General features: G+C 42.9%; 1 protein-coding gene across 7 annotated transcripts in view; it reads right to left on the bottom strand.

The window, feature by feature from the left end:
• The window catches only part of Sestd1 (SEC14 and spectrin domains 1), a 100,288-nt gene that overhangs the window by 58,287 nt on the left and 26,734 nt on the right, over positions 1-15,267 (bottom strand). For 4 of the 7 annotated variants that reach the window (XM_030250180.1, XM_017317597.2, XM_030250181.1 and 1 more), the window contains 2 exons: positions 6,391-6,460; positions 2,987-3,095 (listed from right to left, as the gene is read on the bottom strand). In XM_030250180.1, the coding sequence (XP_030106040.1) occupies positions 2,987-3,095; positions 6,391-6,445 (164 nt within the window). In that variant the 5' untranslated portion in view covers positions 6,446-6,460. Of the gene's footprint in view, positions 1-2,974; positions 3,096-6,390; positions 6,461-7,546; positions 7,719-15,267 lie in introns of those variants that run through there. The other 3 variants (XM_006499201.2, XM_006499200.2, XM_011239447.2) reach the window with 3 other exon arrangements.

Here is a 15,267-nt window from a genome sequence, read left to right on the forward strand (position 1 = left end):
GGATGACTTATCATACAGCACAGAGCAGTGAAAAATGTACAGTATAAAACCGTCTCCCTTCCAAGGGCTTACATCTTCTTAGCATGCGTAAAAATGAAAACAAAGCGCTTTAGTATCTACTTCCCATTCATCACTAGTGAAACAGCATGAACCTTTGAAAACTTAAGAAGAACTAAATAATACTTGTAGAAAGAAATCAAGAATTACCACTCAGTTTCAATTCCTCAACTACCAAACAGGGAAGTTGGCCCTGATGGTCATCAGTGACTATTTTCATGATTTATTAACTGTGAGTCTACCTAATCTTAGTTACCTAAAATGAGGGGTTATCACTTAGTGGAAATTTATAATGGTCTGGTAATTTTCCTTTTCAGAAAGAAAGGAAGGCGAAGGGAAGGAAGGAGAAGGAAGAATGGGAGGAATAAACTTTTACTTGAAGACTTTTTCTTCTCCAATACTGGAAAGCAAGCAGCAACAAATCATTAAATGATCCTTCTATATTGGAAGTAGGTCTGTGCCCTAGTGAGTTCTGTTGACTACCTGACACATTGAGAGGAGGGAAACTCAACTGAAGAACTGCCTATGTCAGACTGGCCTGTGGGCAATGCCTTAACTCGTAACTCGAGTCTGGGCTGTATAAAAAAGGCAGTTAAACACTCACCTGGGGCAGGCTAACAAGCAGCGCTCCTGTTGGTTTCAGCTTCAAGCTCCTACCTTGATTCCTGCCCTGGCTTCCCAAGGTGATGGAACCATAGGTCAAATAGACCCTCTCTTCCCCCAGTTGTTGTGGTCATAGTGTTTACCACAGCAACAGAAATTGCACGAGGATAGAAATTGGCACCAAGCATGTAAGGGCGTTAACCATGAACCTGGGAGCAGGCCAGTAGGCACTGCTCTTCTCATGGTACCAAGTGTGTGGTCCTCAAGTTGGAATGGCTTTGGAAAGTCTGTGGAAATTTTGTGGAGGCCACTGAGCATTCAAAGATTAATAAACTGTTATGGGAATTTGCAAATAATACTAAATACAATGGAGACCTGGCTTGTGAAGTTCTAGAGGGAAGTCTGAGGGTCCCTCAAAGACTATCAGCCATTTGTGTGATGTTTATTTAAATGTATTTATTTTATGTATATGAGTATTCTACCTGTATGTATATCTGCATGACAGAAGGACATATCAGATCCCATAGCAGATGGTTGTAAGCCACCATGTGGTTGTTGGGAATTGAACTCAGGACCTCGGGAAGAGCAACCAGTGCCCATAAGCGCTGAGCTATCTCTCCAACCTCTTGTGTAATGTTTTGGATTAAGAATCTGGGGCTGAAGAATCAGCTATGGTTAAAAATGACTAGCGCCACTAACGTGAAACCTTGGCTTTACTGAGACATTAGGTACTAGTTAGCTGAGGCTAAAATAAAATCATCCTTGATGAAAATTTAGGGTATTTCCTTGAGGTCAGCACAGTACTCAGAAGCTGTAGTCCAGAAAGGGCCATGGCTTCATCTTCAGCTGGAGGCCAAAATGAGTCCCCATATGGAACTGGCCATGATGGCTGCAGGACTGAAGGGGTCCTGGAGAGAAGCTAAGGCTCTGTAGCTCCTGCTTTTGATACTGACGTGACTGGCTGACTTAAGCACACAGGAATTTTTGAATATTTTTCTTCAGTCAAGAATGATGAGAATTAAAAACTCAAGGACCTATAAGCTAAATTATGTATATGGGATTTTTTGTATTTTTAAGATAAAAATATTTGAAGACTAAAAGACTTTGCTCATATTAGAGACTATAACTTTTTTCTTTCATTTTTTAATTAGATATTTTCTTCATTTATATTTCAAATGCTATCCTGAAAGTCCCCTATACCCTCCCCACACCCTGCTCCCCAAACCAACCACTCCCACTTCCTGGCCCTGGCATTCCCCTGTACTGGGGCATAAAATCGTTGCAAGACCAAGGGCCTCTCCTCCCACTGATGACCGACTAGGCCATCTTCTACTACATATGCAGTTAGAGACACGAGCTCTGGGGGATACTGGTTAGTTCATATTGCTGTTCCTCCTATAGGGTTGCAGACACCTTCAGCTCCTTGGGTGCTTTCTCTAGCTCCTCCATTGGGGGCCCTGTGTTCCATCTTATAGACGACTGTGAGCATCCACTTCTGTATTTGCCAGGCACTGGCATAGCCTCACAAGAGACAGCTATATCAGGGTCCTGTCAGCAAAATCTTGCTGGCATATGCAATAGTGTTTGGGTTTGGTGGTTGTTTATGGGATGAATCCCCATGTGGGGCAGTATCTGGATGGTCCTTCCTTCTGTCTCAGCTCTGAACTCTGTAGAGACTATAACTTAACATAGTGACGTAGTGAACTAAAAGAAAGATAAGTTCATGTAGATTATGATCTCTCTCTCTTTTTTCCTGTGTGTGTGTGTGTTTGTGTGTGTAGGCTGTGTTACATGTCTGTGTAGATGTGTATACCTATTATACGTGAAGGCCAGAGGGGGATATCAGGTGTCCTGGTTCTATCAACTCTCCTGAAACAGAGTCACTAACTAAGCCTAGACCTTGGCTGGTAGCTGCAAGCCCTAGTTCTCTTTCCGTCTCTGCCACCAATCACAGTAATGGCGTTATAGGTGGACTTGCAAGAGGCTATGCCCAACTTCTTACATGTGTGCTGGGCACTGAAATTTGGATCTTGCCTTGCCCTTAGATACTGAGCCTCTCCCTTGCCTCTAACTTCTCTCCTTTCTGAAGCTCCATGGTATACAGATGCTTAACCTAATGGTTCTTGAAAGGCTGAAAGTACACATTTAGAAATCTGTGTGCTGTGCACTGCACCAACAGTACAGTATTTCACGTGTGTACTGCTATCAGCCACTGCTGCTACCCTTTAACTGTGATTTCACTGCTGACAAAGTATGTGATACTTCAATAGCAAGAATCAATAGGAAGCAATATTGAAATTGAAGAAAAAGACACCTTTAGAGTCACCTTGGAATGCTGAGTAGATAATCCAAAGTGACACTCAGCTCATCCATACTTGTCTGCTCAAGGCACAGCGGAATTGTCAAGATGAGTCCACTGCGTCTGTCCTTTCCTCCTACAGAAAAGAGACATTTAAGATTTACCAGACATTAAGATGAAATATGAATAATGTTTTAGCCCAATGCTACTAAAACAATTATAGGTTTAGAATATAGTTTGGAAACTATCTAATGACTCTGTGTAGTTTGTAAATGCTTATAAAGTAAAGGCAAATAAGTAAATAAATAAGTATGCACAAGAAAATGCATCTCTGAAATCTTCATCAAAACCAAAATCATTTTCATTTTCTTCCATTTAGTTTTCTGCCTAATTGAATCAACTCAGCAAACACTTCCTGTGTGCCCAGTACAATCAGTGTTTGCAAGTAAAACAAATTTGCATCTAGAAAGAAAAGCTTTAAGTCATAATAAGAGTATGAATTACTGTCACTAATTTGCTACACTGTGTCTTCATACAAAATCCATTAAATGCTATAAAAAGGGATTGAGGCAATAGAGAAAGATGACTTAAGAAAAATAAGCTGTGCTAAGTATAAGAAAAGTAAAGACTTGAGGAAAAGCTGTAGAATTTTTCAAACAAGTTACAGGAACATCCCATGGTGGGAGACGGTCTGAGTTTACTCACAGAAGAAACATAAATCTGCGTGTAATATGTAAAGCAATGGAAGGCTGCCTTCCTACATGATAGATTTAATTGATTCATTCAGCAAATAGCACACTGGGTTACCGCTGTGTACAGGCAGGACAGGCAGCTGCAGACCGCTCACATGGCTGCAGACACAGCTCTGTCCAGCTGAGGATGTGGAGCAGGACCTGGAGGTTACAGCAGAAAGCCAGGGAGTGGAGCACACTGAAATCTCATGTGTGTTAAGTCCGTGTTCTATTTGCCTTAAATGTTAAATGTAACTTTTAAACCCAGCCTGATGAACACGCCTGAAATCTCAGCACTTGAGAGGTAAAGGCCAGAAAACAGACAGCAAGTTCAAGGCCAACCTGAATATAAAATGAGATTTTCACAACCAAGGACTATGGAGACAGCTTAGTAAAAATGCTTGCCTATCTGCTGACGACCCTGAATTCAGTTCCCAGCACAGCATATGAAACAAGCAAACCGGTAGAACTCTGATACACACCGACCATCTTCCAAATTTCTGCTCATGTTTACTCCCACTGAAGCCCCCTGTCAGAACCAAGTGACATTTACAACAGCTTTAGGAGGTTAAAATCAAAAACCAAAACCCAGCAAATCCTGAAGAAAACAATTCAGTATAATCTCTAGCAATTCATCACTAAAAACTGAAAGGCCCAAGGTGAAAAGACTTCCATTAGTGACAGAAATGCGATTCGAGGCATGACAGCCATTAAGGGCTATTTTCTATGCAACTGTTGATATTGAACCACTTTGTCTAACATCAATAAACCGCAATTTCAGAGGATTCGACCTAATACACAGTGATCCAATAGCATTTTTTGTTGATTAGAATATAAATTTTAAAAAATGGATTATACAGGTGATTTCCAAATGATAAAAACATTTTTCCTTATTATCAAAAAAAAAGTTTGAGAATAACTGGCTTTAACTAATAATAGTCAAGAGATAAAAACTTAAGAGTGTGTAAAGGAACTTTTTGTTTCTTTTGTTTTGTTGAGACAGAATCTCTCAACATAGCCCTGGCTGTCCTGGAATTCTCTATGTAGACCAAGCTGGCCTTGAATTCACAGAGATCCACCTGCCTCTGCCTCCTGAATGCTGGGATTAAAACAATGCACCTTCATGCATGGCTTGGGCAAGGGAACTTTCATTTGCTCTTCAAACGCAACAAGCTTTTCTCAAGTGTTTAAACTAAACGCACAGGGGTTCACACTCCGACTGTGAGTGACATCTAAAACACTTTGGGATTTTTCTTTGGGGGTCAAGACGACACTGCCCTGAACTCCACACCCTCAGCTTTTCCTGTGGGTAAGAAAATAACCACTGGCTCGAATGCTGTAAGACACGGAACGTTACTGGTGGGAAGAAAACAGCAGCATTAGGAGGGACAGTGGCGTGGGAAGACAGGCATTTCAACATGGGAGCAAGACAAATGGAAACCGTCTTCCTGGCACACCCAAAGCACTTCAAGACCGTTGGTATGTCTGGCTGGTTGGCTGCTTAGTTTTTAGTTGTTGTTTGAGACTGGCCTTAAGCTTTTGATCCTCCTGCCTCAGCCTTATGAAAGCTGGGATTCTACAGGCGCTCATCGATCCTTATATTCTGCTCAATACCTCCAGTTATAAGAATGTACATAATGTACATTATCAAACAATTATTATAAAATTCATTAAGGCTGCAAATGTAAATGTTAGTAATATCATTCATATACAATACCATGGAGACTACTGAAATGCCAAATGATAACGCAAGTTTAAAAAAAACACACACACAAACATTAGAAGAGACAACACCAGCAAAATTCAGCTTTTTTTTTTCTTGTCCTTTTCGATTTTCATCAGGAAAAACATACCAACTTACAAAGATAAATCAGTTATTTGGGGTTAAAAAAGAAATGGGAGTTATCAAGACAATGACAGAACCTCAAGGAAATAGGAGAGAAAAGGGAAGACACTATAGTCTAGGCCCTGGAGCCTACAGTTTGGGCTGATACACTCAGTTATTCGGACTCCAAAGTCACGGCATGGAAGAACCACACCAAAGCTCTCTTGGGAGCAGAGGCTCCTGTCTTCCCTTAAACCGTCCTAGTGGATGGACGGACACTTCATATTAATAACGCTAAGCAAATTCAGCACAGGACAGAGAAGAGCAGAAGTGGCATTCTATAACTCTGCCAGTGCAGTGCAAGTTTTCCTGAGACTGAGAGGGGACAGGAATCAGGACGACTCACTCCGGGACAACGGCTGACATGCCAGCCCGTCAGCGAGCACTTATTACTCAATGTTTTCTTCAGAAGTGAGGAGTTGTGGTTTCGCAGTGTGGTGGTCACTTAGTCAGTCACAGAGCAGAATAAAAACCAGATCGTGAGGAACCAGTAGTGATGGCACAGCGACCCACCAAAGAAAGGCCTTGAAAACAAAACCTGTATAGACTGAGCCCTGGCTCAGCTGGAGCACCGGCTGCTCTTCCAGAGGATCGGCGTTCAGTTCCCAGCACCCACAACTGTCACCCACAACTGTCTGCAACTCCAGCTCTGGAGGGTCTGGCACCTCACACACACACTCAGGCAGACAGAACACCAGTGCACATAAAAATAAATAAATCTTTAAAAGCAAGGTTATAAAAGAAATTACATGTATTTCTCTTAAGCTAATCAAAAACAGCTTACACAGAACACAGCTCTGGTACAGCACACATACCTGAAAGGAAGGCCAGCTTCTTCTTCAGAATGGGCAATATCACCGAGGCCTCCATTTCACGTCCTTGCCTCTGAAAAGGGAGTGAAATGTCAGCTACAAGACAACCATTACTCCATGAAATTCATGTTTGTGACTGTTTATCCAGGGTTTCTCAATCTGAGTGAGAATAATCGGTATTTTGAGCCAGTTAAATCTTTTTTTGTAGGGAGCTGTAGATTTTTTAGTGGCATCCCTGCCCTTTTACCCACAAAATAGCAGTGACTCCCCGACCCCCGGCTGAATCAACCGACCTAAGTCTAGACGTTACTAAACATTCTTTTGTAGGTAAAGCTGCAGATGGTTGAAAACCAAAGGCTTAAGTGTTTTTCAGAGCAACACTCCTGGGCCAGAACACTAGCTGTAGACAGCAACAGCTCAAAAATTACTTCAATTATTTTATTCATCTACCAAGTAGGCAGTCAGTCTTCCACTGCTTTCCATATTACACAGCTTATTCCAAATATCTGATTCCCTCTGTTACAGTAGTAACTGCATTCACAAATGTCACCTGTTTTTCCTCCTCCCTAACAGCTCAGACAGACTGGAACCTTTGACTTCAGGAAACTTCTAAAGGCGGGCTTATTACCAGGGTCGTCTTTCCCCGTTTCACAGCTTTAAATCATCAGAAACAATCCATTTATAAGCTTTGTTTCTTTGGCTTTGTAAAAGTTGTTTTTGTTTGAGACAGGGTCTCCCTTTGTAGCCCAAGCTGGCCTGGAACTCATTATGTACCCCAGGCTAGTCTCAACCTTATGGCATTCCTCCTGCCTGACTCCTGGGTGCTGGGCTGAGTTTATCCTTTAGGGCAAACCACAATTTACTGTTTTCCAGAGTCCACGCAGTCACAGCCAGGGTTTATGGCTACCTACAAAAGGGAATACTCAGTAGTCAGGGCTGGGAGCAGGACAGCTTTCCTTAAATGGAGGCTTTGGCAGGGCAGGCCTTCTGAGACTTGGCCAGCCCACTGTACTACTAAACATGATCTGAGGAGAGAAGGACCTTTAAAAAACCAACAGAAGCGAACGCTCAGCTCTGCTGTCCTCTTACACTAAGCTGCATGGCTGAGAGTTCTCTGCCACTCTCCTTCATCCCTCCTCCCTCCTTCCTAGCCACTCACCCACCCAGCACAGGGCAAGCAGGCCCTGGAGAACACTGGGACAACTCAGGGAGGGCTCCAGGGCAGGAAAGAGGACTGTTTGGATTCTGTGTCCAGCAAGGATCTCAGGGAGCAGACTCCATTTCAGCCTTCGCTGTTGGCTGGAACAAAACACTCACGTTGCAGCCCCGTCCTGCAAAAACTACAATCTTTAAAACAACAACCACAACAAAAACCCTGTATTTGAAAAAGAAAAACAAATACAGTCATCAGATAATGGCTAATTAAGCAAGACTAATTAAGCCAGTGAAGTATTTTACAGGCTTTGTGGTTAAGAGAAAAACAGAGACAAAGAATACCACCTGCCTTCAAAGAAAACAACCTGTCAAACTAATTGATGTAGCCTTAAGTTTACTCCTAAAATGCTTGTTTTCAATTTGCTTTTTTCATTCTGATCCTGTATTACCCAGCTAACAGAAAGGAGTTCACACAACCTCACATTTTTACACACTAATGGAAAACCCATAGCATTTCATGTTCTAGATCAATACTGCATTTTGATACGTTGCAATCAGCTAGAAAAGAACCCAGACAACTTCTGTTCATGTCTGAGAGCCTTCCTCTGAGATCATCTTGCTGGGGCCCTGATCTCAAGTTTGATAATGTTGTTAATAATGATTATGGTAATTAACATTTACCTTACACTCAAGTGTTTATTACAAACATTGCCCTTCTGGTATTGACTTATTTAATGTTCCCAATATTCCTGAGGTAAGAGCTAGCTGATTCAGTACCATGCTGCTAGTGAGTGTGGGAGCTCGGCCTCAGAAGCAGGCAATCTGGTTCCTTCCAGACCACTTTCATGGTATGCTATCAGCTTAATAATCAACAGCTCTGAAAATATCCAGTGACATCAATTAAACAGCAAACTTGTCTAGACTGGATGCAAATATCAGATATGCAGCAAAATAAAACCACATATCCTCAGTGTTTGTCCTTCAAATAGAACTCCTCAACCTCTTGGGATTTCCTGAGTGACAACAGGAGTGGCTTTTGTCACTGCCAAAGTGCCCCTTCCCATCAACCCATGCTAATAGAGTAAATGACAGAACCTCTACCTGCTCATTGTCATCACGCTCCCCAAAACTCTAAGGAGGGGAGGGGAACAGAACCTCTAACAATCACCAGTATCCCACAACCAGTCAGACTACACACACAGTAAGACACTGTTGGTCAGGCAGTGGACACACACGGTGCAGGCAGGGGAGTAGGGCTGGATAAGGCTGTGGTTCTGAAACCCCTACATAATTTACAGCATGTGTGTCATGCTGGGTTATACCATTCATTATGGAGTCAGGAAATGGCATTCCTGCGGCCCAAGTCCTTCTAGTGAATTACCAAACCTAAGGAGGACATGGTTCCGAACGACCAAGACCTGGAGCCTACAACAGAAGTAGCCTGAGATGCAGTACCTGCTACAGGGTACAGGCATCCAGAGTGAGGTCAGCTGAGTGAGAGTCAGCCTCTAAACTTAGAAGTTTGGCACTAACTCCGAACTTAGTACCAAATGAGCTGAAGAGCAGCGTATAGAGAGCCGAGTAAGGGGAACCCCTCATATTTAGTGTCAGAAGTGTGTGGTAAAGACAGTGGCGTGTGCGCACAGGAATACAGCACCTGCTACAGAAAGTACATTTGACCTCTCTGAAAGCTAGAAACAGAAGCTGCTGAGACAGATTATCAGTATGAGGTCTCCACGGGGAAAGCTCAACCTCGAAGTCCCCCTCACACAGTAAAACTGGCTTCCTAACCAGGTTGTTCCTGTCTGGTTGTAATGCCTTCAATTCCCTCTGGTTCTGGAGCCTGCTTCTCCAACACTATACAACACTTTTCAGTAAGATTCTCTTCTCTGTCCAGGCCAGCAGAGTAGGGAATTCTCCTTTGGTCAAGGGGACTGCGAGCAGACTAGGGAGCAGCACTACAGTTTAGATCTTAGTGGACAGCGTCTCGCCTCACTTCCTGCTTCGTTTGCGAAGTCTGCTGTCCGGGCTGGCTCAGGGCTGGCTCGGAGGAAAGAGCACCTGGGTTTGGTTCCCAGCCACCACATGGCAGCTCACAATGGTTTGCAGCTCCAGTCCCAGAGGCTCAGATGCTTTCTTGCTTCTATGAGCACCAGGCACATGAGTGGGGCAGAGATAAACATGCATGGAAAACACTCAGACACATAAAATTAAAAAGTAATTTTTAAAAAATTAGTAAATGCATAGAGGTTTTGACCTCTGCTACAAGAAAGCCCTCATTAAACAATAACCAGGAGACAAGAATATCTGCACTCCTAAAACCCCACAAGGCCCAAGAAACAATGGGCACAGGGGACCCTGGGAGTACAGATTGTTACCAGAGCTTTGCAAGCCAGGTTATGGAGTTTATGCCAATTAATACCAAGTTAATTGTTTACCACTGAGTTCTCCTGTGCTCCAAGGGGCGAACATGAACTTACATCTTATCCTGTAGGTGAGGTCACCTTGGCAGGCTAGAGTCCTGAAGCAGCCTTCTGGTTTCTCCCCATTTTCTCAGAGACAGCTGCTAAACCCAGACAAGGGTGGATTCTTTTTACCCTCAGGAGCCTCCAATGTGTGGCACAGCACTTTTTTCCCAACAGCTTATTTATTTATTTTTGGCTTCATGTTGAAAATAACAAAGAGTAATGAGAAATGCACATCTGGAGACACATGGAGCATTAATAAAATAAAACAAATAAATGTGAAACATGGAGAGAGCCTCCACTCTACACTGCCGTCCGTCCCCCCCCCCCCCCAATAAGGCAGGCCCAGCTCCTGCTCTCTCCATACGGACAAATATAGGCATTATTCTTCACAAGAAAGGTTACTCACCCCAAATATATGAATCAGCAATATTCTCAATCAAAGCGAGCAAGAGACTAACAGTGAAAGCTAGCTAGAAAGATGTACTTCTTAAAATTTTGCCAAGTAAAGTAGGACATGTTTAACAAAACAAAATAAACTGGGAAACATGTAACTGTGCTTTTCATAGTTCACATGCGGTCATTAAAACAGGCTTCTTCTGAACATGATTTATTAAATAAAAAGAAAAGTAATGAAGAGCTATTATATAAAAGGGACCGAAAACCATGGCAGTCAACGAGGTGCATTATAGGCTCCTGAGGCTAAGAAGAATCCACCACTGGCTGCATGTTAGCTTCAACCACAGGGATGGTTCTGGAAGAATTCTGGATTTGAACTGCTTTAGTTTTCAATGTCATTAAGCAACTAAGTTGTATCTTAATGTCATTTCTTGATACAAAAATATAAATGTCACTGGTTTCCTTCTAAAGCAAGAAGTGACTATCTGAGAAGCAGAAATGCACTAAGTTCTTCTAATGACCGCGCCTACTCTAGATTGATCAGCTTTTTCCAAGATCTGAGTTGAAAGAGCAGAAGGATAACCAAGCGGTTATGTTGATATTGTGTCTTCCCAAGAGCATAGAAAAGCATTTTACATCTGTACCTTTTCATCCACTACTGAACAGACTTATAGAACAACCTACCAGATGGAGACATGACCAGGTGCTAGATACCCCTGCATTCAGAGAGACCAGAAGCGGTAAGGGACTAATGGACAAAGGTATATAAAATAGTGCAGCCAAACACTCAACCTAGTCCTCACATCACTGTTAGGCTCTCAAAAGCCCCAGCCTGATGGCAGCCACGCCCACACCCTACTGAGCTCTCTTTCCACTGAGGGAGCCTCCAGCCCCAGCAACCCACTGGATGCCTGGAGGCAAATTCTGTAGGTAGCCAGAAGTCAATAAGTGCCATCAACGGGCAGCCATTAGAGGGCAGCAGAGCATGCCCTGAGCAGCAGGACAGGACAATTACAAGCCTTTTAATCAAGGCTCGGCAAATTACACTTCAAAAGAGATTATAATTGATGGTATGTGTGGGGGTACTGGAACTCTTCTTTCAATAAGGATAAATCAACCAGTCTGCTTGGAAAATTCAGTTAGATTCTTTGAAGAGTGTTTTTTTAACAACCAGAGAAAACCCATTAGGATGGCCTGAGGCTAACTAAATCATCTCTAATAAATCTACATCATGTAGACACAGAATGGTGGTGAACAAAAGCAGAACACAGGCTCCGTAGCCTTGTATCTCCAGGAAAACACTGAAACATAGCTCTCCTTAGAAGCAAGTTAGGAATAGCTTCAGCTATTGGTTTTGAAAAAAAATGAAAATCTTTGAAATAAAAACAAACCCCAGCACAGGACCACTGCTCCCTGCTTCCTGCCTGGCTCGCCACACCCACGCACAGAACTGTGCCTCTCAGCATCAGGATGACACTGGGGAACTTCATGTGACTTTTTTGTTAGTGCAGGTGCCAGTATGATTGGTAACCTAGTTTTAAAACAATACTGACAGTTTCAAATGAAAGAACAACAATCCTCTGGAAAGACTTTAAATTACCATGGCAAAACAATGTCTGGCTTTCATCACATCAAAACCCGAATCCCAGTCCTCTTCACCTTCATGCACTGCGGACCTGACCAGTTCGTTATTTCTCTGGGCTATCATCAAACCTCTTCTCCCCTGACCCTGCTTCCAGAGAGAGGTGGCTGGCTTGGTTCTTGCTGATTTGGATTCCTAGTATCCACAATGATGCACACACACACACTCCATTAGGCTGAACTCAGACTAAATCCCATTCCCTAGACAATGAAGTTCCTAACTAACACATTTCAAGGGAGCTTCAGTGAGTTATATTTCAAGGTCCCAGGCTACAAACAAACAATGAGAGTATAAATTAACTTTAATCCTGTTACTCATATGTTAGGTACCAAATAAGAAACAGTATTTTTGTTCAAATGAAATATTATCTATAACGTACATTGATATTTTTGGACTGTTTATTTATATAATGTAAAAAGGTTTACAATTACATAAAACACTCCCCCCATCAAAACCATTTTAATTTTTTATTTTATGTGTATGACTGTATTACCTCCATGTATTTATGGACATCGTGTACATACATGCCTAGGCCAGAAGAGTGCACCTGATGCCCTGGAACAGAAGCTAATGATGGTTGTGAGCCACCATGTAGCTGCTGATAACTAATTCAACTCAGGTCCTCTGTGAGAGTAGCCAGTGTTCTTAACCCCTGAGCCATCTCTCCAGACCCAGAAAATTCCTTACTTTTTGTTGTTGTTGTTTGGGTTTTGGGGGGTTGTTTGTTTGTTTTTCGAGACAGGGTTTCTCTGTATATCCCTGGCTGTCCTGGAACTCAGTCTGTAGACCAGGCTGGCCTTGAACTCTGAAATCCACCTGCCTCTGCCTCCCAAGTGCTGGGATTAAAGGTGTGCACCACCACTGCCTGGCAAATTCCTTACTTTAATGGGCATAATCACTAAAACCACTTCATAGGAGTGAAGGTCAGGTGAGTGTGAATTTATTTATATACATAATTGGTATCTGGCATACTCCAAGACAGTAATTCCTCAATAAACACTGCCTTCTACCTACAGCTAAAATGTCCTTCTTCCATTCACTGCTAGCTGAACCACTGATTCAACCACAGTCAGAGAATTCCCACTAAAGCCTTCTTGGGCCACCAGATGAAGTCCTGCCCTTGTTATAAACAGCACATGCCTAGATAATCATTAGTGGCCTTCGCCGGTGATTCTACAGACAACTACACAGTATCTCATTTTATCAGATGAGAAAAACTAGGGCTGGCGGAATACTTTGCTTGGGTCACACAAATGGACAGATGGCCAATCACAGAAGCATCTTATGCCCATTTTTCCATCACTGTGGGTGGATTTCGTGGTATACAAATGTTACCTTGCTAAAGCTGTAAAGAATTCAAACAAACAGAAGCATCCAGAAGGAAAACTCTGGACATCGATGATGTGCATTTAAGGAGTGAAAACCAAAAACTAAAACTACGCAAGCAGTATGCTCTGACCTATCTGCTCAGGGCACTACCAATGCTAAGCAACTCTTCCCAACTCCACAGTGGTCAGAGTGGGAGGCTACAGCAAGCTTCAGCAGCAGAGACAAGGACCTTCTAAAACTGCATGTACTTTGGATGATATTAAGGTCACATTTTCTATAGAGTCCTTTATCTGTTCTGGAGACTGGGAAGTCAAGAAAGACCATGGTTCCAGCCAGTTCAGGACCTGCTGAAGCTGCTCCTAGGTGACACTGTTTGGATAGCCTCACAGGATAGAAGGGCAAAGGGAGAACCACGACATCTTTATAGAGCAGGACAGAGGAGTGAGAAGGACTGCCTGCTCCCTTTAACCTGGAGTCCCATCATGAGATCCGCGGCCTCTGCATCCATCACTTCCTGAAGCATGCAGCCTGCCAGCCCCACAGTGGGGACCAAGTCAGTCTTGGTGACACTTAGATGCCTGCCACAGCACTAGGATCAGGGAAGGAACAGATACTTGGAATAGGACTGATAATCTGTCAGTAATTGTTCAAAGTGAATAATGGGTAAAACTGTGTTTCTCCTGTTTCTTTATGTTTCAAAATGTCCATGATAAATGTCCAATGCAGTAAAATCTTTAAACATGAAACACTGTAAAAAAGGAAGTTTTAAACAACAGTTATTAGGTAGCTTTTTTTTTTAAATATCAAAATCAACAGAGAAAGGTATGGTAGTCCATGCCTATAATCCCAGCAGTCAGGGGTTGGAGGAAGTAGGGCTGAGTTGTAGGACAGCTTGACCTGTACACTAAGAGAGAAAGGGAGGGAGGGAGGTAAGAGAGAAAGGGAGGGAGGGAGGGAGGGAGGGAGGGAGGGAGGGAGGGAGGGAGGGAGGGAGAGGGGAAGGGGAGGAGAGAGAGAGAGAGAGAGAGAGAGAGAGAGAGAGAGAGAGAATGAGAATGAATATGAATATGAATGAATGAATTTAGGAAACAGACTGTGCCCTCAAAGTGTTCTCACATTCACTAACATAATCTAACAGTGTTTGTGGGTAATGTCTATGTGGACCCATTAGGATCGCTGAGGAGGGAAGAGCGCTATTCTGATAAATTCCATAGGTGTAGAGTAAGACACAGTGGCAGGCAACTGCGAGCCAGGGTGTGCAGAGCTCCGGCTCTGCCATGTTCTTGGCACTCACTTCTAGCTCCCATGTCTTTCTCACTTAAGAGTAGCTGTCTATCACCCTCTATCACCACTCCCACGCGCCATACTTGCTTCAGGTGATTAACTACTAGGAAACATTATGTCTACAGTACATACTCACTGTGACACGTGGACAGTAAGGAGTGACTGGGCAGACCAGAAGGCAGGTCTGCTAAGTAAGCATCAACAGCATCATAAATGTTATAGTTTGAGTCAGACAAATTGAACTCTAAACTGTGTGCATGCTGCATATTAATACTTAAAAACATGTTCTGCATGTCGTAACAGTGTATCCTGCCTATGTAGTCAATAAAGACAATTGTTTCTGAGATCAAAGCACGTGTTGTCTCCGCTGTTTGAATGTTCCTGTCTGCTGGCCTAGGAGAATACCCACACGCCACACTGGGCCAGTGCACACCACTTGTTGACTAAACCCCCTCCTTACAATCACAACAGCTTTCTCACTTAGGTTCCATTTAGAAAAATAACTAGGAAGTAAGAAAATTAAGGTTAGATAATTTTAAACTAATCCAAGCACTACAAATTGAGTATGTATTTTCTTTGAAAAGAATATTAAATTACATAGTTCAG

The sequence above is a fragment of the Mus musculus genome, chromosome 2 (assembly GCF_000001635.26).
Source record: "Mus musculus strain C57BL/6J chromosome 2, GRCm38.p6 C57BL/6J".
Taxonomy (NCBI): Eukaryota; Metazoa; Chordata; class Mammalia; order Rodentia; family Muridae; genus Mus; species Mus musculus.